This window comes from Stegostoma tigrinum, chromosome 13 (genome assembly GCF_030684315.1).
Source record: "Stegostoma tigrinum isolate sSteTig4 chromosome 13, sSteTig4.hap1, whole genome shotgun sequence".
Lineage (NCBI taxonomy): Eukaryota > Metazoa > Chordata > Chondrichthyes > Orectolobiformes > Stegostomatidae > Stegostoma > Stegostoma tigrinum.
In genome coordinates this window covers 50487311-50514910 of record NC_081366.1, presented here as the reverse complement: position 1 = coordinate 50514910, position 27600 = coordinate 50487311, and the positions used below count along the sequence as shown (strand labels likewise).

Below are 27600 nucleotides of genomic sequence, written 5' to 3'. Positions count from 1 at the left end.
ACATGAAGTATTGACATAAAAATGATACATATTATAAAACATTACTGCCAGATTTTCTAAAATTTAAAAATAATCAACTAAAATCCTACTTAAAAGTGTTGCTCTTCAGCCCCTTCAAGGTCACACACGTGGTCCCTCTGAACTGAGCCAAATCAGTCTAGAAGCAGAAAAACTTCCCAAGATCCTGGAATCATCGGAAATCAACAGTGCTGGTTCTGAAGCTATGAAAGAACAAGCTGCTAAGTCCAATGAAGGGTTATTGGATGAGGGTATATGCAGCAGTGACAGTGATAAGGCTGAGAGTGAGAACTCAGTGAAGACTGTCAGCTCAGACTCTGGAACTGATGATAGTAAAGTTAGCCCATGTACCAAACACAAGCCTGAAGTGGACTCGCAGACTAACAATGCAAAATCAAATGAGGGCATGACTGCTTCAGCACAAATTTCAGAAGTATCAGAACAGAATTCCATTAAACAACAACAAAGTTTGGTGGACAGTTCTGGGACTGTCCAGCCTACAGGCATACCGATTTCTGTTGACATTGCTGATTTGAAAAATGAAAAAGAACTGCTAACTGAAAATGAAAAAGAAACTAAATTTGATAAACAAGTCAGTCTGGTTCCAGATTCATTTACTGTCAATGGAGCAATGGATTCTACCAACATACATTCAAGGAGAGATTCTGATTCGGGTAGCATATCTGCTTCTGATAGCATTGACTTGAATATCTCCCTTTCAACTGATCTTCCCTTAAACAAGGAAAGTGGCTCTCTATCAATACGGGTAAGTTGTTTTTGTATTGACAAAATGTTTAATTTCATTAAGAAATTCCCTGTCTTACTGCCACTGATATAAATGTATGCTTCTCAGCCTTCTAGTTTAGCAAAGTATTGTCCTTCTGTTAGACCTAACCCTCCATACGTTATATTTGGCACAGAGGCTTCAAAATGAATGCCGTAAATGATGGTTAGTTTTTATACACCGTCAATGATTATAGCAGATTCCCCTCCAGTGAGACTTCAGTGGTGCGTGCATAATTAGTATTTCATAGCCATGGTCAATGTGATCATATTTAGCACAATGTTATATATCGGTATTGATTTAATATTGTCGTTACTTTGTCTTCTGAATTCATGAAAAATGTATTAAATATCAGAATTTATCTTGGAGCTGTAGTAAGTAACCAAAATTATTTCATTAGCCCATGTAGATATGAAAGTCTTATATCTCTTGCAGTTTCTGTCACCTTGTCAATTTAAGGTTGATTTATCTTTTTCTAGTTGTAGGTGTTTTCTCCAAGTGGCCATGAATAGTAAAGCGAAGCTTCTGCCCAATATTATTTTAATTTTTTGAAATGAAACAGTTGCTTTCACTAAATTGGAAGGAATTGTTTTGTCCATAGTGAACAGAATCCAATCTAATGGTGTTCTGTTTAGGAAAAATAGCCCAAAACGTTGAAGTTCTACTCCTTTGAATGTTGATTTGGCCATAATGGTTGAAGACAGATTCTTAAGTTTTACATCTTGAGTTATTTTGAGGATAAATATCCATCATTAGTGATCAATGGAAAAATGGCATAGTCCAATAATAAATCATTCTAAGAAATAAGCTACATTTTTAAAAAAAAAAGTACTGTCTTTTCATTCAAAGAATCCCAACATCTTGTAACTACTCCTATCGTGTACAGAAGAAACTAATTCATGACTAGGTCAGAGTTCTGTGGCTCCAAGGCAAACTAAACTCCTCTGCCATTTGTGGATTTCAATAGTAGTAAAGACCACCATCAATTTAGAATGATAAATAAAATTTGTACAAACTGGTCAAAAATGTTTCCACAAGTCGTTTCCTCTTGTGCTGTAAAATCTCATGGTTATGACAAAAGAGTGTACAGCATGGAGTTGTAGGAATGCAGCAGGTTGGGCAGCATCATAGGAGCATCAAGTTTGCTTATGTATAGCACAGAGAACATCTTGATACCTTGCCAGTATCAGGTTATTTTTCACTGTAGGCACATCATTTGATGTAGGCCTCAGTTTAAGTAATATTGCATTGTTTGCTTTTGTTGTTGGAAGTGTTGGAGATTAAGATATTTGCTGTTGATTTCTCTGACCATGCAAATTGAATGGCTGTGTTTGGTTGTACAGGAATTGGAGTCAATTGTTTTAAGTTAGCAAAACAACTTCTCAGTAAAATTGAGAACTGTCCATGATATTAAAGTACACAAAACACAGTGCTGACTTCTGGCATTAGTACTTAATGGGACAGTGCTAGAGAAATGAAATCACAGATAAAAATCCCTCACCGTATAACATAGGAACAACCACGACTCTGCTATGTTTAGAAAATTCTGTCAAATGCGCAAGTTGAAGTATATACAAACCTAGGTTTTCCATGTTTAGTTATTAGAAAATACAATCAATCTGTCAAATATGCATTATTTTGTACAATTTACAACTAATTTTTTATTCCTGTAGGGTAATAAGGCAAATAACAAGACTCTGAAACGAACAAGAAAATTTGTTGTAGATGGAGTTGAAGTAAGTGTCACTACGTCAAAGATTATTGGTGAGGATGAGAAGAAAGCTGAAGAAATGCGGTTCCTAAGGCACGTGAAATCTTGAATATAATTTTATAAAATTTTTAATTGAACAAATAGCTTATAACAACTGACAATATGCTTGGAACATTTTTATTTCCTTTGTTCTGCTTGTGCAGATTTGTAATTTTTCCATTACACTTGAAACTGGTAATGTTTTATAAGCTGAAGGTGAATAGGAAAAATATTACATGGTTTTATTTCCGTACATTATTTTTTTTAAAAGAAAGCTAAGGATATGTTTTTGTAGCAGAAGAGCTGTGAAACTTGGGGAAAATAAGGCTTGCGCCAAAATTATCAGATGTAATGTATGTCATATGAAAGCTTCACCTGATCTTTGATTTTGTTCTTAAATTGACAGGCGACAGGAGTTGCGAGAGTTACGGTTGCTTCAGAAGGAAGAACATCGGGCTCAAACTCAACTCAACATCAAATCACAACAGCAGTTAGAACAAATGCTTCGTCGGTTTGAACAGGAGACTAATGTATGACTTGTTATCTTTTTGAATATTTGCTTTTTGTCATCTGTGTAATGAGACTCAATTGTGTGGTTATTGAGTAATTGTCTTTATGGATAAATCTAATGTCTGACAAGGATAGTTTATCACCTGATGATAGTAATCATTTTTATGATCTGTCCAAGTGTTACGTATATAAGACCATACAATACAGGAGTAGAATTAGGCCATTTGGCTCATCGTGCCTGCTCCACCCTTCAATCACTGCTGTTTGTTTTTCAAGTCCTTTCTCCTGCCAAACTTCTGATCTTTTATAATCAAGAACCTATGTATTTCTATCTTAAGTACACTCAATGACTTGGTCTCCACCATGGTAGTGAGTTCCATCTGGCTGAAGACATTCCACATGAACATATTGAAGCCTACACCTGTGCTTACAGCCTCCTCACAGATTCTTTACAGTATGAATTGGGAGAGTTGGGGATGAGAAACACTGCTGGTTGTGGATATTTGTTTTAGGTAACAAATCTGAAAAGTTGCAAAAGCTGATTAGAATGCATGGACTGTCATGGCATTCTTCCTTCAGAGAGACTGAGAATTAGTTTTAGAGTACAGTTGGTTTTAATTTTTAATGGAAATGTTTTTAAAAATGAGTTGGGAATTAATCTTTTGGTTACAGGCTGTCTTTCTTGATTACAAGCTATCTTTCTTTTGATATGGTTGACTTTTTCTTCCCAGTTATTCATTTCTAACAATGAATGTAACCTGAAAACATAATTGCTTTTCGTCTGCAGGCAAAGAAGAAATTCTATGATACAGAGTTGGAGAATCTAGAAAGGCAGCAAAAGCAACAGATTGAAAAAATGGAACAAGATCACACAAACCGTCTACGTGATGAGGCCAAGCGAATTAAAACTGAACAAGAGAAGGAATACGCAAAATTTATTGATCATTTGAAAGCTCAGAAGAAAGAGGTAAGGAATAATATGATAAAGCACCTTTTCAAGTTAAAAGTTTTCCACCAAACCTGCATAGAAAGTTTGTTAAAACTTAACATAATCCATGCTAGCTACATACCTACCATGCTTGTCCAAGATGACCTATTTGTATTATTTAATTATTATTTAAAATGGGATCTCTGATCCATGAAGCTCTCTCTTCCTTCAAGTTGCAAGTCATTTAATGTCCAAATGCAAACCGCATACAGAATCCATGAACATTAGACATGGGTTTACATTCTTGTTTATATGGTTTGAAAATTGGATACAGTTAAGTACCATGTCTCTTCTGGTTACTTTGTTTCTTTAATTTTGCTGATTACTTTCTCATCAAAAGAATCTTAAGATCTTAGTGCACAGGATGTGAAGTTTCCTTTCAAGATCTTGATGTCAACATGGTCATTTTATATCTGACCTTTGTGCAAGTGGTTCTCCTACAACTCGATCGTTGCGTTCTTGTGTGACCTTGCGTGATAGAAATCACTATAGCCTGTGTAACAGAAAGTTTGCATTATCCAAGCAGCATCCGCTACTCATCAATTGCATTACAGCCAATTTGCCTTAACGAAATACACGTTACAGCAGCGCTACTTTATCTGAAAATGCTGCCATTTGTGTTTTTTTTTTCAAAACCAAATTCTTGCTTCTGCAATGTTATGCTCCAATTAGAGATCTTATCACAATGTTTCAGTGACTTGAGTTAGTTACTTGTCATCAATATGTTATTCTTGTATCTTTCTAAAGATGTGGGTAACACAAACATTTGCCCTGTGTGTCTGGTAGTGTCTCACTTGGGCCATTTTAAAGTGTACAAGAGTAGTCAGTCTGGTTATGATGGTGGTAGTGGGTGGAGGAATTGGGGAAGGTGGGACAGTTATTGAGTAGAAGGAGTATAATATTTTCAATGATTTTTTCTATCGTTCCCTACTGCATCTGATCTGTTTGTAGCATAAGATGTCTAAACATGTAGTTTCTGACATATGTGACGATAGCTCATATTCCCACACAAATGAATCCTCTTGCACCTGCATTATGTTCGTAACTGTTTAGATCTTTACAGAACAGCATAAGGATTGGGAGCAACAGTTGGCCATTTGGGCCCTCAGACTTAGCCTACCAATCTGTAAGCTGATGACTCATCAGCCCCAGGCCTCAACTCCTTTTTTGTGCCAGCACCTCATCGTCCTCAACTCCTCAATATTTCAAAAATTTGTCTTCCTTAAATACTTTTGCAGAGATGTGGTTTCTAACTCCCTCTGGGGTGGAAAATTCCAGGCATTCATTACCCTCTAAGAGAAGATGTTCTTTTGCATCTTCGGTTTAAGTCTCACCTTTATTCTGTAACTACATCCCCAATGGAGATATTCCCCTCACCAGAAACGTCATCTCAATATCTATCCCATCAAGCCGACTTAGAATCTTGTATGTTTTAATAAGGCCAATCCTTATTCTTCTGAACTCCAATGTGTTGAGGCGTAACTTCTTTATCCATTATTAAGTTAATCCCTTGCTCCTATGAATCAGCTGAGTGAATCTCATTTCAAGTGCCTCCAATGCTAGTATATCCCTTCTTAAATAGAAGGAATGAACACTGTATACACACTACACCAGGTGTAGCCTCACCGATATTCTAGACTGTTGTAACAAGACTTCCCTATTTTTAAACTCTACTTCCTAGTCAGAAAGACCAAAATTATCTTTGCCTTAATTACTTGCTAAGTCTGCATTCAAATGTGTTTTGCTTCAGGCACAAGAACAATCTGATCCCTTGGTGTTGGACGTTTTTTGGGATTTTCTTCATTTGATGAAATTCTTTTGATGAAAGTGCATAACTGTGTTTTCCTACATTACCATCTATCTTTCAAGTTTTTGCCCACCCAGTCAACCCACCTATATCTCCTTGCAGATTTGTTTCCTCCAATATGTACCCTTGTGTTCTTTCTGTCACTACATCCCCTCCTTTTTTTTGTATCATCAGCAAGCTTGGAAACATTGCAATCTGTCTCATCCCCCGAGCCATAATTTAGTTTGTAAATAGAGACCCTAGGACTGATCCTAGGTAAAACACTAGATTTATTTTTCCAACCTGCAAAAAAAAATTAATCCAACCTCTGCATTTGTTAATGCACAGAAAACACATCCATGCTAATACATTACCCCCAATATCGTGGGGTCAATCTTACATAATGACCTTGTGCACAGCACCTTATCAAATGCCTTCTGGAAATCCAAATGCACTATTTCTACCAGTTCTCCTTTATTGACTTTTGCTTGTGGTATTCTCCAAATCTCGTAAGTTTGTCAAACATGATTTTCCTTTCACAAAGCCATGTTAACTCTGTTTGATTGTTAACTTTTCCTCCATGAAGCATTGTGTGCCTTTCTGGCAACTAAAACTGAAATGCCTAGAATGGCTTGCCTCATAGTCTGTTATGAAGAAGTATGCCTCTCCCCTCCCAATCTGTTATAAAGGGGTGGTTAAATAAAATCTTGTCCACTCACTGTATAATCGGTGAATAACAATATATTTATTTAACTCGAACAGTGAACAAATTAACAGAATTACTAACAAACAAAATAATTCCCCCTTGACTACTAACTAATCTCAAATAACAAAGTTCTAATGGTACCCTGTTCCAATAGATGAAAGTCCCATTTTATATAAACCAAATTAATAATAAAAATATTTAAAACTTAATCTCTCAATTACAGTCAGGACATGTCTTCCAGAATGCTCTGCACCCTCTCTACTGATCCTCTGTTGAATATTAGCTAAGAGTGCAGCTGTACCTTTCGTAAAATGATGGTATTCTGAGAGCCTGTGATTTTTCTCTTTAGGGCTGCTGGTTTGTTAACTCGCAAATGCCCCCTTATACCCTTGATGACCTATTAATTTATTACAATAGGATTAGTCCTATGTTGTCAAAACAATCAGATTTATATTTAATTTGTTTTTAGTTTCAAAATGCCTGGTTTAAATTAATTTACTGATTTTCAAACTGGTTGCTGTCACAACAAAACAAACCACTGCTTGGGTTGTTAACCACAGCCTTTTGATGCAATATTTCAATTTCAGGAACTTGCTGGGCATCTGCCTTTTTAAATCTGCAAGCCTAGCCTTCTCCCCCCCCCCCCCCCCCCCCCACATCATCAAATTCTAACGTCTGCCTTCCAATCGCTATCCAACTTCGCAACACTAGTCGTGGTGTGGTTAAAATGAAATCCATTAAAACTCGACTGCTTTCTTTCCATAGTTCTGATTCCAGTGTCCCATGAATTGAAACCTATTTCTCTCTCATCAGTCTTTGAGCCACACATTTAACTCTAATCTAATGCACCCACACCAATTTTGCATGTGGCTCAGGTAATAATCTTTTGTGGTTCCACTTTTTAAATTTGTCTCCAAGCTATTTATATTCCCTCAGCAGCACCTCTTTCCACTCCCGTCTGTCTCATTGATACTGACAACTGAATCCTCCATCTGACTGGTAGAAACACGTTAAAAGGGTTCTGTCACCTTTTTTTAAATCCTGTTGTCTCTGCCTTTCTCGGAGTTTCTTGCTTCATGAAGCTTCTTTGTCCCTTCCCCCGCAGCTCTTTGTGCAGCTGCTATTTCATATGCTGTTGTCCCTGCTTGCCTCCATTCTAAGAAGTTGCAGCCCCTTGTGTTCTCATGCTGTTTTGGAATTGAGCATCTTTGCAGGAAACGTGCAAAATTATTATACATACCATAATACAGTAATTGAAACTACTCTTAACAATATTTTGATACTTGATTCTGTGAGCAGCATTTCACCCAATAGCTCCCATTTTAAAAAATGCAAAATTCTTTCAGACACTCAAAAAAAAAAATTAGTGCTGATGAAACAGGACTGTCTTTTAAGATGTAGACACACAAGTAATCTATTTGATCTGATATTCCCCAACTCATTTTCTTACCATATCCCCAAAACTCTTGCTTCCTTTTCTGATTTAAATGTCTATCTCAGCCTTCAATATGCTTTACAACTGTAGGGCTGACTAGTTAAAGAATTCCACAGATTCACTACCCTCTGAATTACTCCTAATCTCTGTCTTAAATAGGTGATCCCCTGCTTTGAGATTATTCTCTCTGGTCCTAGAATCTCCCTCGTGCAGGAAGCAATGATGTGTAGTATACAGTGCAAAAGAATGTTGTCTGATTCTGCACTGTGTATTATCAAATGCACCAAGATCAACCTCTTATGTCACAAAGATGTGGGAGGCTCTTTAATTGTAAACTGTGCAAACAATCTAATTCATTTAATCCGGTTACCTGCAAACTTTGGAAGACAGCTACCTTTTGAAATATTTTGTTTGTGAGTTTTGTCAATCCAAAAACTATGAAGAGAATAACATAGAATGTATGGCACTGGAACAGATGGTTTGGCACAATTGAGCATAGTGATCCGCATAAACCTACTTCCACTCCTACTGGGACTCTTATTCTTCTGTTCCCTTCCCCTCCATGTTAATGACCATTTTCTGAAATATTTAAATTCTATCTTCACTGACCACTCTCTTTAATGAAGTAGTAGTTAAGGCAGAGGAGTTTCTCTCCCCTGCAGAGGCTTTCTTATGCTCATTTAATGTTTAGATTGTATGAAAAGGAAGACTGATTTGTTCCGTAATCATTTACTTACTACTTGCCTCCGGCATTTCTCATTTTTATCTTGCTTTGACTATGCTGCATGTGACTGTTTCACATATTTCCATTAAGCCGCAAAAGTACTGTACTAAGTACTCTTTCGTCCTTCCTCCGCTCTTTATGTAATTGTGTGGAGGTGGAGACGATGCAATATCTCTCGCTTCATTCATTTCAACAACTTCAAATCTGTCAATTTCATTGCCCTTCAGTCCATTATTTTAACAACTTGGATGTCAACTTTGACTAATTACTACTAGTTTAATCTCTTCTCCAACCACATCAAGTCTCTTCATTCAAGATACACTGTGGGCTTTGGCCCTTCATTTTGGTTTGTGATTTTTTTGGGAAAAATGTCCATATCTCAATTTTTATGTATAATTAGACTGTTTGAAAAACACAATTATTGGGAAGTTTTTCAGCCCATAATAATGTTCAGTACCTGTTCTGTAATTAACCAAAACATGTAATTACGCTTCTCTTTAAAACAAATTGCAATTATACACATTAAAGAAAACAGACAATTGTTGATTTATATCTTGTCTGGGAGCTGCGGGGTTGTGAAATACTTCCTTGTTAGGAGGATAGTAACTTTTTGAAGCATTCTTTTCTCTGCAGGACCAATGTCCATTAACTAAGAAATACCTTTACTGTAGTTGTTTTATCATGGTTCCATTTTACTGCTACTTGTGCATCACAACAAGGTTAGCTTTAATGCAACTCAGGAAATTGATTGCTGTTTGAGGGGTGGGCTGCTATCATACACTGTCCTGATTTTACAGCATGAGAAGTGTAAGTCTATTGAGGAATGGGACAAGGTTTAGGATACTTTTGTTTTTGTTTTGGGACTTCCTGAGTCATTGCTGAATTTATCCCCCTTCCTTTTTGGGGTGTAATTCTAGCCAGGTGCTTTAATTGAATTGTTGACTGACTGGAATCTGAAATACAATAGACTATCATCTATAAAGCAATGGAAAATCAAAATAAATTTTGCTATTTATTTTACTTAGCCACAAGTAAATAACATTCATGCATAGCTTGGGCTTTCTTGTTCATGAGCCTGAAATCTCTGCATTTAATGCAGATTATTAGATTAACTGTTTAAATATGTACTTTCTTGTTGTACATTAGGTAAAGAGTGAAGTTGAAAAACTTCCCAGAAACCAACGCAGAGACAGCATGAAACAAAAAATGGGAGAATTTGCACAGAAGAAACAAACACAGGTAGCAGCAGTAAATAGTAACATTGGATTAGAAAGGCCTAAAATTGAATACGTAAGCTGCTTCCAGCCATTCTTGAGTTGAATTGGCCAAAACCCATTGGACTCTTACACTTCTTTCACCTAGCCGCTGCTCCAAACTCTTAATTTGCTTTCATTAATTTTTCTTTAATAAGTGGAATAATGTCTAGCAACTAAATCTACAATTCTAACCCACTCTGCAGACTTGGATGTTCTTTCCAAATTAATCCTCTTTTTCAGCACAAAAACAATTGTCTCGTTGTCACAAACTTGAAATAATGATCTCCCTTGATGTTTCAATACCCTGGGTTTTTTCAAATGTGAATGAGCCAAAATGCCCCTTCCATAGGTTAAGTTTGTTTTTTACCCAACTTTCACTGAAGTTTGAATAGGCTTGAAAATGTAATTCAGTTCTTGATCCAGTGAAATGTCCTATAAAGAAATCTGACTTTTAATTTTAGGAAAATGGAAGACCTGGATTTAGCACAAATTCAAGATAGATCAGAACCAACCCTTAATGGTAACACTGGAATATTGGATTCTTGGCTTGGAGAACCAAGTTGAATCCTGCTCTCTTATAACCCTCTTGCTTAAGCTTTGTGTGTGATATGTGTTTTGCATTAACAACAGCAAGGTTGTCATCTGCAGGCAGGGTGTTAAATGTTTGACTGTTGTGCCAATCGTGTGACTGATAAAACAATTAGTTTTGGAGAAATTGTCCTCTACAAGTCTCTAATTTGAGGATAATTTATCTATGTACACTTGAAATATTAATTGTATTTGAAGAACTGGTGTATTGCAGATGCATTTCTACAATGGACAGCCTTATATTTTGAGGTATGTTTAAAAGTTATCCAGTAATCTTTATATGGGTAAACAATCTATCCACTTAATTTCATTATCTTGGAGTAGAATTTCAAGTCATTTAATGGAGAAGACAAGTTTAATTCTGTATATTTAGATACATTTCACAATAAGAATCTATAAATTGTCTGAAAAGGTTTGAAACGTCTTTACCCATTCTGAAGGCAGTGAAAATTGCATTTTAGAAAGTATTGGAGGAGTGGGAATAGTGAAAATCATTTATGGATACTGTACACCAAAGTTAGATAAAAACATGCTATTTCCTTGCCAAGCCTTGAAAATGTGGCAGTTGATAGGAAGGTATAACTTGTAAGATATTAGTATTGATATCAAATTCCTGTCCCTAATTTACTGGGCCTTTTCTGTATTTTTCAATGGTTTTCAATTTAAGTAAACACCCAAACTTTTCATTTTCTGAGAAAGAACATTAACTTTTTGTTTTGAAAGGATTTTTTTCTATGGAGGGAGAATTTCAACATAACTATAACTCCAGACACTAATTCAGAATCTACTTCTAAATAGTGAAGTTAGGTTCAAAAAAGCTGATCATTTGAATTGTCAACTGAAAAAAGGTTCAAAAGTTCCCAGATTGTAGTTTTAAAATTATTTTTCTTTTGCACTAATGCCCTGGAGAGCAGGGAATTTGTTACCTAATCAACTTCCAATACCCTTGTAGTTGACTCTTAGTGCCTCGTGTTTTTGCATTTCACCAGTTTAAATAAGGAAGGAAGCAAAACAGTATTGCCCATATGGCAACAGCAGATACCAACTGCTTTATTTCAACATACTCTCTTCCCAATGTTTATAACTTTACATCCATTAAAATTTTAAAGTAACTCCAGCTACCCTGTAAGATGTTAAATATTTTTAGGTTCGTTCAGAGCTAGCAACAGTAGTTCAGCTGACTGAACTAGTACATGAGCCAATATAGTGTGGAGTTGGATGAACACAGCAGGCTGGGCAGCATCAGAGGAGCAGGAAAGCTGATGTTTCAGGTCTGGACCTGAAACAACAGCTTTCCTACTCTGATGATATCCGGCCTGCTCTGTTCATCCAGCGCACAGCTTGTTATCTCAGACTCTAGCATCGGCAGTCCCTACTATCTCTAGTATGTGAGCCAGCTTTCTTTTCAAGGAGTATGGTTAATCTTAAATCTGCTGCTTTTGGATAATCATAACTGCAACTAGAATGTACTGTAACGTGCTTGGGAGCTTATCAATGGACCACACAGTCTCTGCTGTCAAATCTTGCCGTGTCTTCCTTTTCTAGCTTTTACTTTATCTGAGTGAATGGACTTTAAGGGTTTCCAATAACTATATATTCAGATCTTTTTCCACCTCTGTTCCTGATAATGTGGTTATGGTTCATCTAAGGTTTAACTGAAGTTCTATATAACTTCTCTGTATTCTCAACCAGTTATCTTTTCGAAATGAACTAAGTATTTGAATGCAGTGACAGTTATTTTTTGGTGAGTGGCAACTAAAATGAGTGTGCGATGTCCAATACCTTTCACCTTGAGTTTGCCTTCCTAACGCTAAAGATAGATGGATGTTGAAACTGACAGTCTGCCCCACATTTATGTAAACAATCACAGATCCATTGAAAGGGTGAATCAGCCAGTTTACCCCTCTAATATACCCTACGTATTAAAGCAGAGTAGTATGTAGAATAGCAGCCTATTTACTAAAGCTTTTAAAAAATAGGGGCTACTATCTTATGTGGGCACAAACTTTGTTCATAAGCAACACTTGCACATCACCACATAAGATGGTAGCCACCTTTTCTTCCTTTCTTATCTACCTGCTTCCCAAACACCACCTTAAGTGTTCCCAATTCAGCTGACCTAATTCACTGCCCCCACCTGGACATTCTGCCAACTGGCTGAGATATTATCCTGAAATTCCCTAGAATTCGTCAGTATAATCTACATGCCTGTGTCATTTTTGATCAAGGATTCATAACCGATTCCTAGGTGCATCTGCAGAAACTCTCTGCCAATCATTTATCTAACTTCCCTATCACTTACCTGACCATTCTCATGAGTACCTGCTTGTATAGCAGTGATGTGCTAGTGCAAATTTACTATCAAAATGCAAGTGTAGCAAGACTCACTTTATATCAGCAAATTGCCAAATTTGCCCCATTGTCAGATATTAGCCTAACTTCCTCTTTCTAGAAAAGTTTCATAATTATCAAACATTTTTATTTCTATTTATGTAAGGAAACATAGCTGGTGAATAGAAAATGCAATTTATATCCCTATATTTAGAAAAGCTGGTCTAATTCAGCAGTAAATTCCAATAATTGTGTAGAACCACAAGAACCATTTTGTAGGTTATTCAAAAAAAAGTCTTCTGAAAATTCCTGAATTAGATACACTAATGGACAATCAACAAAACGAAGACATATTGACCAATTCTGTCAGTAAATTACTAACTTAGCCATTGCTTTAAGCCTCCGTCTGGCTATCCACAATCTAAAAATTAACCAGAAAGATGATAGTACTGCTAAACAAGCTCATTTTATGCCAGTTTTTATATATGGGACATAGGCAAATGAGTTCTGCAAGCAATTTTCAACATATCTTTTCAGATAGAAAATTTGGAGCAGAAATAAGACAGCATTTTGGGATAAATCCTTAAAGCAATAATGACAGTTGTGGGTTAATTATCGTGTGAATATTTCCTTAATTATTGAACCTTATGTAATGAATTACCATGTTATGACCCACTGAAGTCTTGCTGTGTTTATAGTGTGTTTATACCCTTCTGTGTAGCAATAATATTTTGGCTACCAAGTAACACACATTTTCAAATTTAGAGCCTTTAAATCACTTAAAGTAAGATATTGAATGCATGCTGTCCATTGAGCTCATTTCCTCATTTTTATGCTCTTGGATCATGTTCAGCTCCCTAAACATTGACGGAAAGAGCAATGGGTAAACATTCCAAGATGTTAAACTCTCAACTCTGAAGTGTAATGAACAGAAATCTTTGAAGGATCTGTTCTGGCACGTACCATTTGGAAATGAAGTATGTTCTTTGCAGAATTTGATTTAATTGCCTCGACCTTATCCTTTAATTCCGTTCTTGAACTCATTTGCCCAGAATTTCTAAAAGGTTGACAGTAGTTAATTATTTTAAAACTTGAATCGTGCCCCATCATTTTCTGTTTTCAACTGAGTTTTTTTTTTGATGTTCCAAAGTCATAGTAACCCTTCCTGTGAATAAATCTAATGTACACCAGCTCGTTCCTCCATTGTATATTAGAAAAAAAGCTGCAGTATTATGTGTATTGTTTAACATTGAATTTGAATATTGAGCTCATTTAGCTATCGTTTGTTTAATGATTAGGGATTCAAAACCAAAACCTTTCATGCTCATGTTATAGCCTATGTCTATTTATCCCCCTTCTGCTTAACGTCTACATATGAATATTTCACTCAAATTTTTGTTTCCTGCAAAAGGACCAAAAGAGACAAAGCTGTGACTTTCACCTAGCTTTGTATTATTTAAGCAACATTTCAAATCATTTGCTCGGATTTAGCTTAAATGTGCAAAAATTCCTTTTGTAAACATTTTATGTTCGGTGAGGGGGGTGCTGAATTATGATACAGTGCCTTGGATCTTCAGCGCAACTGATGGAATTTTCATGACTCCCTTTTAATGACCATAAATATCTAATTCAAAGTGTCTATTCACATCAGCTGTCATTTGCTGTTTTTTGCACCGAGATGTTCATCTGTCATTACTGGAAGCTGATGGTAGTATAAACATGCACCCTGGAGATTTAAGACATGGGAACTTCAACTTACATTGTTAATTACCTTACAAACCAATGAGGTTCATAATCAATGAGATAAAAACAACTTGATGTAGCTACCAGTGGTTCATTTAGATGTCTATTCAACTCCACTAAAACAATTGTGCAACTGTCTAGGAGCAGGAGTTTCAATCAAAACAGCACCAAGAGCTGGATATGGCACTGAAAAAAATAATTTCACAGAACAAAAAGGAAATTTCTGACCAGGAAAGGGTGTGTCTTGCAAAGAAGCAGCAGCTAATGAGAGGTAAGAGGCTTCCTTGGAGTCAAGATTTGAACGTGGTGGTTTGAAATATGTGAATGAAAAAGTAATTTGGTTTGTGAGAATACTAAATTTGACACCACAACAAATGCTTCAAATGCCATTCTGAGCAAAATTTGTGTAAACATTAATCATGCTGGACTGATTTTTTTCAAAGTTTACTGGGTCTACAGATATTTGCATGAAAATTAACAACTCTAACTTCTGTAATGACTTAATGAAGTTATGAAATGAGTGTCTACAGCAGTTTGGACCAGAGATGGTTCTGGTCTCATCTCTAAACTCTATGTATAATTTATGTTTTGACTGCAGTGCCCCCTTGTGTAATCAAAAAGACGACAGTTACAATACAGCTGAATTCATATTGCACCACAGGTTGTGAAATTGAATTCAGAATATTTGGTTATTTTAAGAATACACATGTATAACTTTCTGGATTATTATAAAACCTTCAAACAAGCGAACTTGCCCACAAATATTTCAGTTCCACATTATAGATCCAATTTTAATCCTCCATATTTTAACAAAATATAATGTGTAGGGTCTTTAAAATATTGGTAGTATGGTACTTGTCCACCCTTCAGTCTCATGCCCCAGTTTATTGTGTACATTTTGGTTAGTGTGCACAACGCTCAACATAGGCAGATGTTTGTGTACATCAATGAAACATTCCTGAAAATGTTATTTAGACTCCTACTTTATATTAACTTTTGCATGTATTACTTGTGCAATTGCAACACATGTTTGGGAAGGCTGGCTTGTTAAGGTATTGGATAAGGCCAGAAAATTTATATTTTGAATATTTCTGAGAGTCAAGAGGTGCAGAAATGGTATTGCTCCTCCTTTTTCTGACATTGATTTCATCCAAACCGCCTTGCGCTCTCTCAAACCAACACTTGTCTAGCTGGAAGTATTCTTGCTAGTTTCTGGAATCCATCACCCATTCATGTCAATTCCCCTGGAAGTCAGGACCGCACTATTAATTGCTAATGAAATTGAGCCCAGTATCACTTGCTGGAAAAGCTCAGCTTATGTTTTTGTTCCTGATTTACAGCATCTGCAGTTCTTTTCAATTTTTACCTGACATTGGTATCACCTTGGTAATAGCGGTTAAACCAGGCATTTGCATTATTGGCCCTCTGCCTGCTTGATTCCATGCTCCCAAGGTTAAAACTGATGCTTATGTTTAATTTACACTAAGATGGTTTGGAAAGCCAAACAAATTAGGGAAAGTGTAGCTTTGAGTGTTTTCAGATGCTAAGACATATATTTTTAAACATCATGCTTGTTGTCCATGCTACTTCATGAATATTGACCAATGGTCTCAGAAGATTCCAGCTGCTTACTGAATTGAGTCAAAGGGATGAATCAACCTGCACAAATATGTTCTTATGTCATCTTAATTATATTAGAATCAGGATATGATGTGATACAGATATCAGTCTGAAAGAAAATATATTACGTTGGATTCATTGATTTCAGCTTCTTGAACCTGTTCATTTCTTGGTGCAGATAGGGAGGCTGCTTTCTGGGAGATGGAGGAGCACCACCTGCAGGAGAAACATCAGTTCCTCAAGCAGCAGCTGAAGGATCAATACTCCCTGCAAAGGCATCAGTTGCTGAAGAAACATGAAAAGGTAAAGGAGCTGGTTCAAAATTGAAAAAGGCACATCAGACCCTAAAAGACCGAAATTTCTTTTTGTCTACAAAGACAGAACTGTTTTTAATCCGCATGATCAATCAATTTTACTAATTTCTAAACAAGGGTTTAGGTCCGATACGTCAGCCTTCCTGCTCCTAAGTTGCTGTTTGGTCTGCTGTGTTCATTAATCTCTACACCTTGTTATCTCGTTTACTGATCTTCAACCTACTTTGGAAGAGTTTTTGTTTAATCACCTTTCCTTTTCTAAAAAATGTTACATTGAATATATGACACGATCTCATGATGCAATCCATACCAGTCTTTATACTCCACTTAAACTTTCTTCAGTCTTTTTCATTCAAGTCTATCGTAGCAACCATCTATTCTATTCTACCTCAAAAGTTTGTCTACCTTCCCTTCAGATGCATTTATAATGCTCGTATCAACCATTCCTTGCAATGGCAGGTTCCATTTTTTTGTCACACTTTTTTTTCTTTGGGTACAGAAGTTTCTTCTTGAATTCCTTGCTGATGATCTTGTATCGATAGCCTCTTCCTACATTCCTTCCCACTTTTCATCCACTCTATAAAACCAGGCCTCAGGTGACCCATCAGCTACTGATCATTTCCTGCTATATACACCCACAAGTCCAGGCAGCATCCTGATAAATGTCCTCTGCACCCTCTCTAAAGCATCCACATCCTTCCTATAATGAGGTGACCAGAACTGAACATAATGTTCCAAGTGTGGTCTAACCAGGGTTTCATAGAGCTGCAGCATAACTTCATGGCTCATAAACTCTGTTCCCTTGCCAATGAAAGCCAACACACCACAGGCCAAATTTACAACCCTGTCAACTTGGGTTGCAACTGAGGGATCTATGGACGTGGACCCTGAGATCCCACTGTTCCTCCACGCTGCCAAGAGTCCTGCTGTTAACCCTGTATTCCGCATTCAAATTTGACCTTCAAAATGAATGTTCATGTAATACTTATTTCAACTTTACAATTACATGAAATGTCTCTCTTTTACCAGTTCTACAATTATAATGTTAGAAATGAATAATAAGTCTTGCTGTCATTATTAGAATTTTATATTTACAGGATGTATCATTCAAATCAAAACATGGACTGTTAATTTGTTAATTGGCACACTTTCAACCAGTATGTATAATCTGATAATTTTTAATTGACTAAATTATATGAAGTCGTGTTAATCCCTCCACTTATTTATACGTCCTGGTCTCTGGTTCAGAACAGGCAAGTGATCGGAGTCATTATCACAATAAAAGGCTTACCTGCTTGCATGGATACAAGTCCTGTAGATCTTTAAGTTTCCACTTCTTTAAAATGCATAACAACGGCATTCCAAGTGGCTATTCTGGTCCAAGGTCTAGAAGCAACAGGCATTATCCAACTCAGTGTAACTAGCTATAACACTTGCTGCAATATCCTGCAGGGAGGACATGATCAGTTTTAACTGTGAAGCTGTTTTGGGTTGGTTAATTTTCTGCAGACTGGTTTTGATACCTCTGGTGAAGAGAAGCCACTAAAATGAAATATTGGTAACTCAGTATGGCGTACTGCCTTAAGATAGATTTGGCATCTGGAGAACAAGAGGGAGAATATCTAGTTGTTGATGCAGGGCAAGAGAGTACGTTCTAGACTATTGTGAGGGAACATGGTATATTCAACTTGCTGCAGTGAATTTTGACAAAATTGCATTTTACTTACATACTTTCTCCCTTCATTTATTTTATATGGCCAAAGGAATTAGAGCAAATGCAGCGTTACAATCAGCGAATGATTGAACAGCTAAAGATCAGACAACAACAGGAAAAGAACAGACTTCCCAAAATCCAAAGAAGTGAAGGGAAGACCAGAATGGTGATGTACAAGAAGAGTCTGCGCATTAACTCTACGGGGAGTCACACAGAAGACAGAGAAAAAATCAAACAGGTATGACCTAATCTCCATTATTGTAGTAGGTGCTATTTGACTTCTGATAGGCAATCAATACAAAAGGCAAATAAAAAAACCCTGTATAAATATACAACAGATTTATTCCTTTTTCAAATAATGGAAAATTCGACAGGCAGCTTGCTAGGTCAGTGTGGTTTCAAAATGGTGTAATACTTAACTCTGACCGTTCCCCTAGTGGGATGTCATCTTGATTTGATCCTGGATTGATTTGGAGTCTGCTGGGGAACTCTAGAGGAGGTCACAAGATCGAGTTGATCTGATTCTGAGTGAGAAGGAAGCACTGAAGGCTTTTTATTTGTGGCAAGAATAGGTGAGGGCAGGGGAACCATATCTGTTCCACCTGGCCCTTAATCAAGGTCTTTTGCTCTCAATTTTCTCACTCTGCTACAGTTACCAACTTTCCAGGGTCTGGAATATGTGGCCAATCACTTCAAAACCTGTCAAGCTGCTTGCATTAGAGGAATGAACAAATATTTCCTAGTGTCACTGCTGTCCCATTTCACTAGTGTTACAGTCTGGCCCATTATTTACAGACACTGCCTAGTCATAGATACCTCAATTTTTTAATCCACTTGCTGGTTTCCTTTTAAGATTTCGAAAGCTTGAAAATATTTCGTAAAATTTTAGATATTCTTGCTGGCTTTATTTTCAGTGAAAATTATTTACTTGAAAGACAAATGATTTCTTAAGGGTTGTTGTGAATGTACCAAGAAACACAGATAAAGGGAACTGGTGAACTTATTGTACTTGGGTTTCCAAACTACCATGACAATATTAAATTCTTGAGTGTTCACAGTATGGGGGAAACTCATTAGCATGGATTGTGAATTGGCTAACTAATAGGAAGCAGGGGGCAGTCCATATCAGTGATTACATAAATAATTAGGATGAAAAAAATCAAACGTACAGTTGCTAAATTTGCAACTAATACAAAGATTGGTCAAAAAGTAAGTTATGAAGAGGACATAGTGTTACAAAGTGGTAAGGAGGTTAAATAAGGCTTGAGGGAAAGGCAGGAAGGCAATATCAGATCAGTCATCTTATAGGTGAAGCAGATTTGATGGGCCAATTAGCCTACTTCTCTCTTTTTTTATGGATGAGGGTAAATCGTATAGGCTGAGCCTATGTCCATGACAGTTGATGCAAAAATGACTTTTCTGCTGGGAGAGACAAAAATTAGGAATCTCCCATTTAAGAAGCCAATAAGGACTTTTTCTGAAGTCAGCGTCTTTAGGACTCCTTCTTTGGAAAGCAGTGGTCACAAATTCAGAGTATTTTTAAGGCAAAGGTAGATTCTGGACCAAGAAGGGAATAAAACGGTAATAAAGGTGGGCAGGAATGTGGATTTGAAGCCACAAAGATTTTTGGGGTGCACTTTCATTGTAAGATCTTCATTATTTGTAATTAAAGACCAAGTTGGAGTGCCAATCTAAAGTCTACTAATTCCTGACAAGACTCATGCCAGATGTGAATAGAATTTAAGTTTAGCATAACAAGTACAAAAGAAATGATACTTCATAAAATGAGTGGTTTTCAGCCTGTTCAGTTTGGAACATTAGTTAGCTGGGCACAAATCCCTTGTTCTGTTGAACGATTGAAAATCTCCTCCTTTGTTTGATCATCTTTCATGTACAGCAGGTCACTAAAACCCCAGGCCACCATCTAGCCATTGTTTGCTGTCTGTGTTCAGAAGGATCCTCAGTTCCAAAAGGCTTATTACAGTTCATAGTCAATCTTGGGTTTGCTCAACTGTATATCCCAAATCTTCATTATTTCATTAAAAGTAATGTTCATTTTTTGATATCATTTCCTCCTGTCTTTCCCTAGTTCATTCTTTGATATTGCAATCACTGTTAGATTCTCCCTTTATGACAGCTTGTCCTTACAAGAGAGGCTGGGCTGTTTTCTTTGGAATAATAAAAGTTGACACCCTGATCGAGGTATGTAAAGTTGAGGGCTATGGACGAGGTGAATAGAAAGTCAAAGGATCAATAACAAGGGGACAGAATTTTAAAGTAAGAACAAAAGGTTTAGAGGGAAATTGAAGAGAAATGTTTTCATCCAGAGAATGGTGGTGGTCTGGAGTGAAGTGTATGGGAGGGTAGTTGAGATGGGAAACCTCAATCTTAAAAAGTACTTGGATGAGCACTTGAAGAGTCAGAACATTCAAGGTTATGGGTTTAGTGTAGATAGTTTATTTACAGATTTTATGGACAGAAAGGCCTCTTCTATACTGTATGATTCTATATTTTAGCAATTCCTTATATTTTTAACCAAGTTAACATGGCTCCATTGAGGTAATTTATTCATCCACCTCAGGAAATATTGTGTTACCACCTAGTGATGAGCTATCATCCCACATATCCCAACTAAGAAGTTCAAAGCAACTAAACGTTGCTATAGAACCTAATCCAAAGTAATGTATACATATGCACGAATACATTCATAAGCCTGTTAGAAAGTTTAAAAAACTCAATGTTTTAAAACATAGTGCTATATTTGAGCAAAAGTTGTTGACTTCAAAAGCATGCTCATTTGTTAGCCTAAGTTTACTATTAGCCCGAGCCATTAAACAACAGCAAAGCCATAAACCTTGCTTTTGACCAGGCAGTATGGCATTCTTCCTCAAAACTATTTACAACTAAACACACACAAATATAATTTAGTTCCTCACTTATTTTAGTAAAAGTTATTAATTAGTGATACTAATTATTCACTCCTACACTACAACTTGATCACTTGCAGTTTTACTGAATGGCAGGGCTGATGGGCCTGCTCCAAGTTTGTTTGTCTGAGTGTTGAAAATTTATCAAGCTGGAGATTTATTTTCTCTCCAGCAGAACTTTTTTAGCTTTTATCTTTGTCCTTGAAACATAGGAACAAAGAGCAAGAACAGACCATTCACCTTGTCAAGTCTGCTCCACCATTTGGCTGATCCTGTATTTCAGTGTCACTTTCTCTCCATTCCCCTTGTCACCTTTGAAATCTAAACAATTAATAATCTTTTTCTTGAATCTGACCTCCACAGACTTCTCTGGTAGAGACGTTTGCAGGTTGACCACTATCAATAAATGTTTCTTCATCTTAGTCCAAAATGGCCTGTCCCGTATCTTGAAGCTGTGACTCTCTAGTTCTAGACTCCACAACCAAAGAAAATGTCTTCCTGCATCTAGACTGTCTAGCCGTACTAGAATTTTCTACTTTTCAATCAGATCTCCTTTTGTTGTTCTAAACCCGGCTAAATCAAGCCACTCTCCCCTCATAGGACAGTTACACAGTTCTTGCTATCAGTCTGGTGAACATTCACTGCACTTCCTCTATGGGAAGTATATCCTCTGTTATACAGAGAGACCAAAAACTGCATGCAGAACTCCAGGTGCGGTCTTGGCAAAACCCAGTATAATTGTAGTAAACTGTCCTAAACTCTGAATTGAAACTTACATTTGCAGGTCCAACTATGAATGTATAAACCAGTTTTCTGGAAGAGCAACCTACAGATCATGAAACTGTTTTTTTAAAACTATACTCCATTCTTTTGAGCTTGCACCTGGAACTTATGAATTAAAATTTAGGACTACAAGAAAGAAAACTAATCAGACGTGTAGAATTTACAAGAAGAAATATAATGTGAGATTAAGTCAGGAGTAGGAGTGAATAATTAGTATCAATAATTAATATCAATAATTAATAACTTTTACGAGAATAAGCAAGGAACTAAATTTATATTTGTGTGGTTAGTTGTAAATAGTTTTGAGGAAGAATGCCATACTGCTTGGTCAAAAGCAAGGTTTCTGGTTTTATTGTTATTTAATGGCTCAGGCTAATATTAACTTAGGCTAACAAATGAGCATGCTTTTGAAGTGGACAACTTTTGCTCAAATGTAGCACTATGTTTTAAAACATTGAGTTTTGTAACTTTGTAACAAGCTTATGGGTGTATTCGTGCAATCCCACATAGTGGCTTTAGTCACTGAAGTTAGAAAAATCTGAGAATCATCTTAGATCACAGAATCCCTACAGTGTGAAACAGGCCCTCCGGCCCAACAAGTCCATTGCTGACCTTCTGAGCATCCCACCTAATCTACACATCCCTGACCACTCTGGGCAATTTAGCATGGTCAATCCAGCTAGCGCCCATCTCTTTGGACTGAGGGGGGGAAACCGGAGCACCTGGAGGAAACCCACGAAAACACTGAGAATGTTGCAAAACTCTACACAGATGGCTGCCCGAGGGTGGAATCGAATCTGGGTCTCTGGCATTGAGGCAGCAGAGTTAACCACTCAACCACCATTTTTGGGCAGGTTTCGGTAGAAGTGTAAAAGATTTAAGCTTATTCATTACTTTAGTTTGACAATTTGACACATTGACGTGGGTCAACAGGAGCAGTTCTTCCGTATTCTCCATGTACCATAGGAATCTACATCTCTCTTTATTTCTTAATTCAGTGAATGGTGTATAAATTCCAGAAGTGCTGCGGTACATGGAAAATGCCTGTATTCAAGGAATTGAGGTGTCCCAGCAAAGCTAAGTAATCACTAGTACTAGAGATAATGGGAACTGCAGATGCTGGAGATTCCAAGATAATAAAATGTGAGGCTGGATGAACACAGCAGGCCAAGCAGCATCTCAGGAGCACAAAAGCTGACGTTTCGGGCCTAGACCCTTCATCAGAGAGGCTCTCTGATGAAGGGTCTAGGCCCGAAACGTCAGCTTTTGTGCTCCTGAGATGCTGCTTGGCCTGCTGTGTTCATCCAGCCTCACATTTTATTATCTCCTAATCACTAGTACTTCCATTTTCTGGACAATATGCTGTTTGAGTAACTCGACAAGCTGAATATGATCATGTTGAGTCTGCTCTACCACTTGTCTAATTCTCTATTCAGTGCCATATGATATTCACATAACTTGTTCTCTCATTTATGCCATGCTGTTATTTACCAAAACAGTTTGGACTGCAAGAAGAGAAGAGGCAAAAGATGGAAAAGCAAAACCAACAAATAAAACATGAAACCCAAATGAAAGACATGCAACACACATGTGACAATAATATCCAGGAACTCCAGCAGCTACAGGTAATGCAAAAAACATTTGCTGCAAGATTTCTTGTACACTTCAGTTTCTTTTCTTTATAAAGAAAATTATAACATTGTAAAACAAAGTGCTAGGAACACCCAGTAGGTCTGGCAGCACTTGCTGAGAGATTGTGTTAGTGGTTCATGTCGATGACCTTTTGTCAGTCTCCTGGTTATTTGATTTGGATGTTGTAAAATTTCAGGTTTTTTTCATGCTGTTTCAGGTGAAAGCAGAATGTTTACTTCCTGTCATGACTATATGATCCTCTTTCATCCTGATAATGTGCTAACTATTTTTGTACAGTCATTAGTACTAGTGGCTATCATTGTCAACTGCTTTAGGTGCAAATTTTAAAACAAATCAGTTTCGTTCCTGATGTTAATCCATCGCCTTGGGTGAATTTTGGCAGTTTCTTTGTGATTTTGTAAATTTGATGGTTTAAAAGAAGTCCCCTGTCTAGAAAAATAGCACTGTAAGCAATCGAAACAAATGAGCAAATGGCTGAACTAAACGAATTAAAACAGCTAATCAAAGTCTGCTGTAAAGGCAACGAAGTCTGTAGAGTCAAAACTGAACCTGCCGTTGGTCCTATTTAATGATTCCTGCAGGTAACCCTGTAAAGCTTTTATTTGAATCAAGAATGAAAGACATTTATACCTAATTTTAAGCTTTTGAGATTGTCTTAAGTTGTGTATTTCTAATTTTTGGGGCTACTATGAACAGCTTTCCAGTTTGTACAAATCTTAATATGACTTGGCAGTAATTTTCCCTCAAGTATTTTTACAGGAATTAACACCCAATATAATTTAACACCCAATATGACCAATATTATAATGGTAATGCACAGTTGTTCCTTTAGACACTTTTCATTGTACTTGTATCCTTTAATTAAATAATTGTATGTTACCCTGGAGATGCTAAATGGAATGCCATGTGTTGTGTATACATTTGCTTTACTTTCAACTACCAGTAGCAAATTGTCAATAGCTCAGAATTCAGTTGTGTGAAACATTTTTAATAATGCTTCGATAATGTAAATAATCATGAGGCAATTGATCAGCTGCAGTAATTTAATTATCATTAATTTTTCAGAATGAAAAGTGCCATCTTCTGATTGAACACGAGACTGAAAAGTTAAAAGCACTTGATGAAAACCATAACCAGCAACTGAAGGAATGGCACGAGAAGCTCAGGCCAAGGAAGAAAGTAAGTGATTATGAACAGTCAAAAAGATGAAAAAAAAAATTGCTCATGGCTAAGCCTTGCTCATTTCTGTATGATTTACCTTTTTTTTTTAAAAACGTGGAAGTTGGTAACCGCTCCTATATCCAATAGTTCATCTGTGCATGCTGTTCTAATCAAAAAAAGCTTGTCAAGTAGCTTTGTGGCTTTCATTTATTAAGCAACAGCTTAGGGATAAACTGATGTTATGTCTGACTTCCGATGTACAGTGGCACAGATGTGTGAGGGGTGCACATAAAACCCAGCATGTGCCCTTTTCTACCATCCCTGACCTACGTGAAATTGTACGGGTTGCAGAAAGCGATGGACCTCTTTCTTGAGGTCCTTGAGTGGCCAATTAAGGCCATGGCCTGCTGCCACCAGTACTTTACTCACCAGGAATTTTTCTGTCCTCCTTGGTGTATTGGGACTGCTACTGTACCAGACGGTGGCTGTGTAAAGCCAGCTTACACTTAAAGGGAGTTATAACTGAAAGCAATTCATGCTTCTCCCAACATTAAGTTGCTGCAGGCCAGACATGGGATCAGGGCTGCATTTTCATCTGCAGTGGAAGTTTGATATGCAGTGAGAGCGGTGCCCAAAAAATTCAAACAATTTGTATTCCAAGGTATTTCAGCAGGATCAAGAATGCCATCATTCCAGGATAAGGATAAAAAGAACTTTGATTTACAGAACAAATTTCATGAATGTCCCAGATTGCATCGAAACCTTTTCCTGTGCAGTGAAATCTCGCAAAAGTGAACAAAACAAACTGTCAGTCAAGCTGTTTTGCTTTTGAAATAGTAGAAAGATAAATGTAATTCAGTACGTCAGGACAATTCCCTTGTCTCTCTCAAAAATAAATCTTCTTTTCTTCTACTATCTGCATTTATTCTATTTCAAGTGGTAGCTTTGTATGCCCCACTAGAAGCTACACTTTGACTGAACCAGCAGCTCCTCTTACAACAGCTACAGTGAAGTGCTTCCTATACTTCCCACTGTAACATCGTTTTGAAACCTTAAAATTGGCATGATCCTGGCAGGCAGCGATACTTTACATGTGTTTTGTAGCCTTGGGCTATGGATGTTGAATCTTCCAGTTTTTTCCCATCATGAATCATCATCTCATGACTGCTTGCCACTGGTGCATATTACAGAATTTAGAACTTGACACTCTACCTAATTTGCTTTATGAGCACACTTTCTTTGGCCATCAAGTCCTTAAGTCCAGGATAACAAACTCTGAAGCTTCTTGTTCTTTTCCCACAGTACTACAAGACCTCTTAACTTTAAAAAAAATTCCCAGCATTTTTTGTTTTGTATTTTACTCCAGAGTTTATTTATTACTTCAATTCACTGTTAGACATTGAGGCACATAATTTAAGAGGAATAACAACGCACAGATATTTTTGAAATACAATCCTTAATTTTGAATGTGGAATTCTATTGCCACAAAAAGCAGTTGACACCAAAACATTGAATATTTGCAAGAAGGTGCTAGATATAAGTAACCGTGATATTGTACAATATTACTCATGGTTAGTATTTCTCTTTTTAAATGCTAGCGCTTGACTATTTAGGCCAGTTTTCATAGTGATGTGTTTGCTGCAGGCTTTGGAAGAAGAGCTGACCCAGAAAAAGAAAGACCAAGAGATCTTCTTTAAAATTAGTGAAGAAGCAGAGTGTCAGAGTCCAAGTTCTCCAGTCAAGGTTGCCAAATTTTTCCCTTTTACTTCAGAGTCATCCTAAAGAAGATCAGGACTTTACTACTTCTCCAGGAACTCAGGACTACAAAGATGTGAACAAATTTTTTATTTATATTCTCTGAACTGAAACTGTATTACTGTTTCTTGATTTGGGAGGGAGGGAAATACTATATTTACTTCTAATACCTCAGAAAACAAATCCTTTGATTATCCATCCTTAAGTCCAGGATAACACACTGTATGCTCACAGATGTACAAAAGTATTCTTTAGTTGAGGGGCACTCTTTGTACCGACTTCTAGATTCTTGTTTTTCAGAGCTTCCTTGTCTGTGCGTGACCAGCTAACCAAGTAAGATAATGCAAGATTATAAAGCAAGTTTTTTTTTTAAAAAGATGTTATTTAGTTCATATTATCAGAAATTTTTACTAAATATTCTTAATACCAAAATGGCTTGATGAAGAATCGGATTCAACAAAAAAGTCCTCTTCGAGTGAACCACTGTGTTGGAAAAACAAATTGCCAATAAAAATTATAATCTGCTGCATTGGTTATTGTTTGTTTGACTTCACTATTTGTCCAGAAGCCCACATCAACAACTTGATGCCGATAACTCTGCTTGAGTGTTATCCTGCAGTTTGAAGACCCTTCACTTTCAATCTTTGCCATAAATTGTTGGTTTCAGAGATTCCCTTGGGGACAACTTTCAGCAACTGCAAGTGGAATTATCTCCACATAAGAGATAGAATAGCACCAACAAATGAAAGCAATGCAGCAGAAATGAAGCACTTTAAATTTTTTTAAAAATCACCATAAGTGTATTGATTTTTCACTTCCATTCTTTGTCTCACTGAGCAGTGTTCAGCAATTGGATGCTTACCCAATTTTTATGAATCTAGATCCATTGGAATAGCCTCAGGACAACTGAAATTTCTCTGAATTCAAAGTGACAGAGGGATCCATGTAGATTTTTGTCTGCTGCCTGCAAAGGATCAATCAGCTCAGCCCTGAGCGCGCACAGTGGCACGTCAATGAATCAGGTGTACATGTTTATGCCCCAACTACTGACAAG

At 36.9% G+C, this 27600-nt stretch overlaps 1 protein-coding gene across 3 annotated transcripts in view; it reads left to right on the top strand.

Annotated features, from left to right (window-relative positions):
• Positions 1-27075, top strand: part of stk10 (serine/threonine kinase 10) — a 196872-nt gene extending 169797 nt beyond the window's left edge. For 2 of the 3 annotated variants that reach the window (XM_048543091.2, XM_048543089.2), the window contains exons 9-19: positions 110-784; positions 2476-2606; positions 2959-3082; positions 3850-4029; positions 9848-9940; positions 14761-14890; positions 16418-16542; positions 18317-18505; positions 23477-23602; positions 24696-24809; positions 26436-27075. In XM_048543091.2, coding sequence (XP_048399048.1) covers positions 110-784; positions 2476-2606; positions 2959-3082; positions 3850-4029; positions 9848-9940; positions 14761-14890; positions 16418-16542; positions 18317-18505; positions 23477-23602; positions 24696-24809; positions 26436-26573 — 2025 coding nt within the window. In that variant the 3' untranslated portion in view covers positions 26574-27075. The remainder of the gene's footprint in view (positions 1-109; positions 785-2475; positions 2607-2958; positions 3083-3849; positions 4030-9847; positions 9941-14760; positions 14891-16417; positions 16543-18316; positions 18506-23476; positions 23603-24695; positions 24810-26435) is intronic. The other variant, XM_048543090.2, reaches the window with a different exon arrangement.
• Positions 27076-27600: the final 525 nt, after the last annotated feature.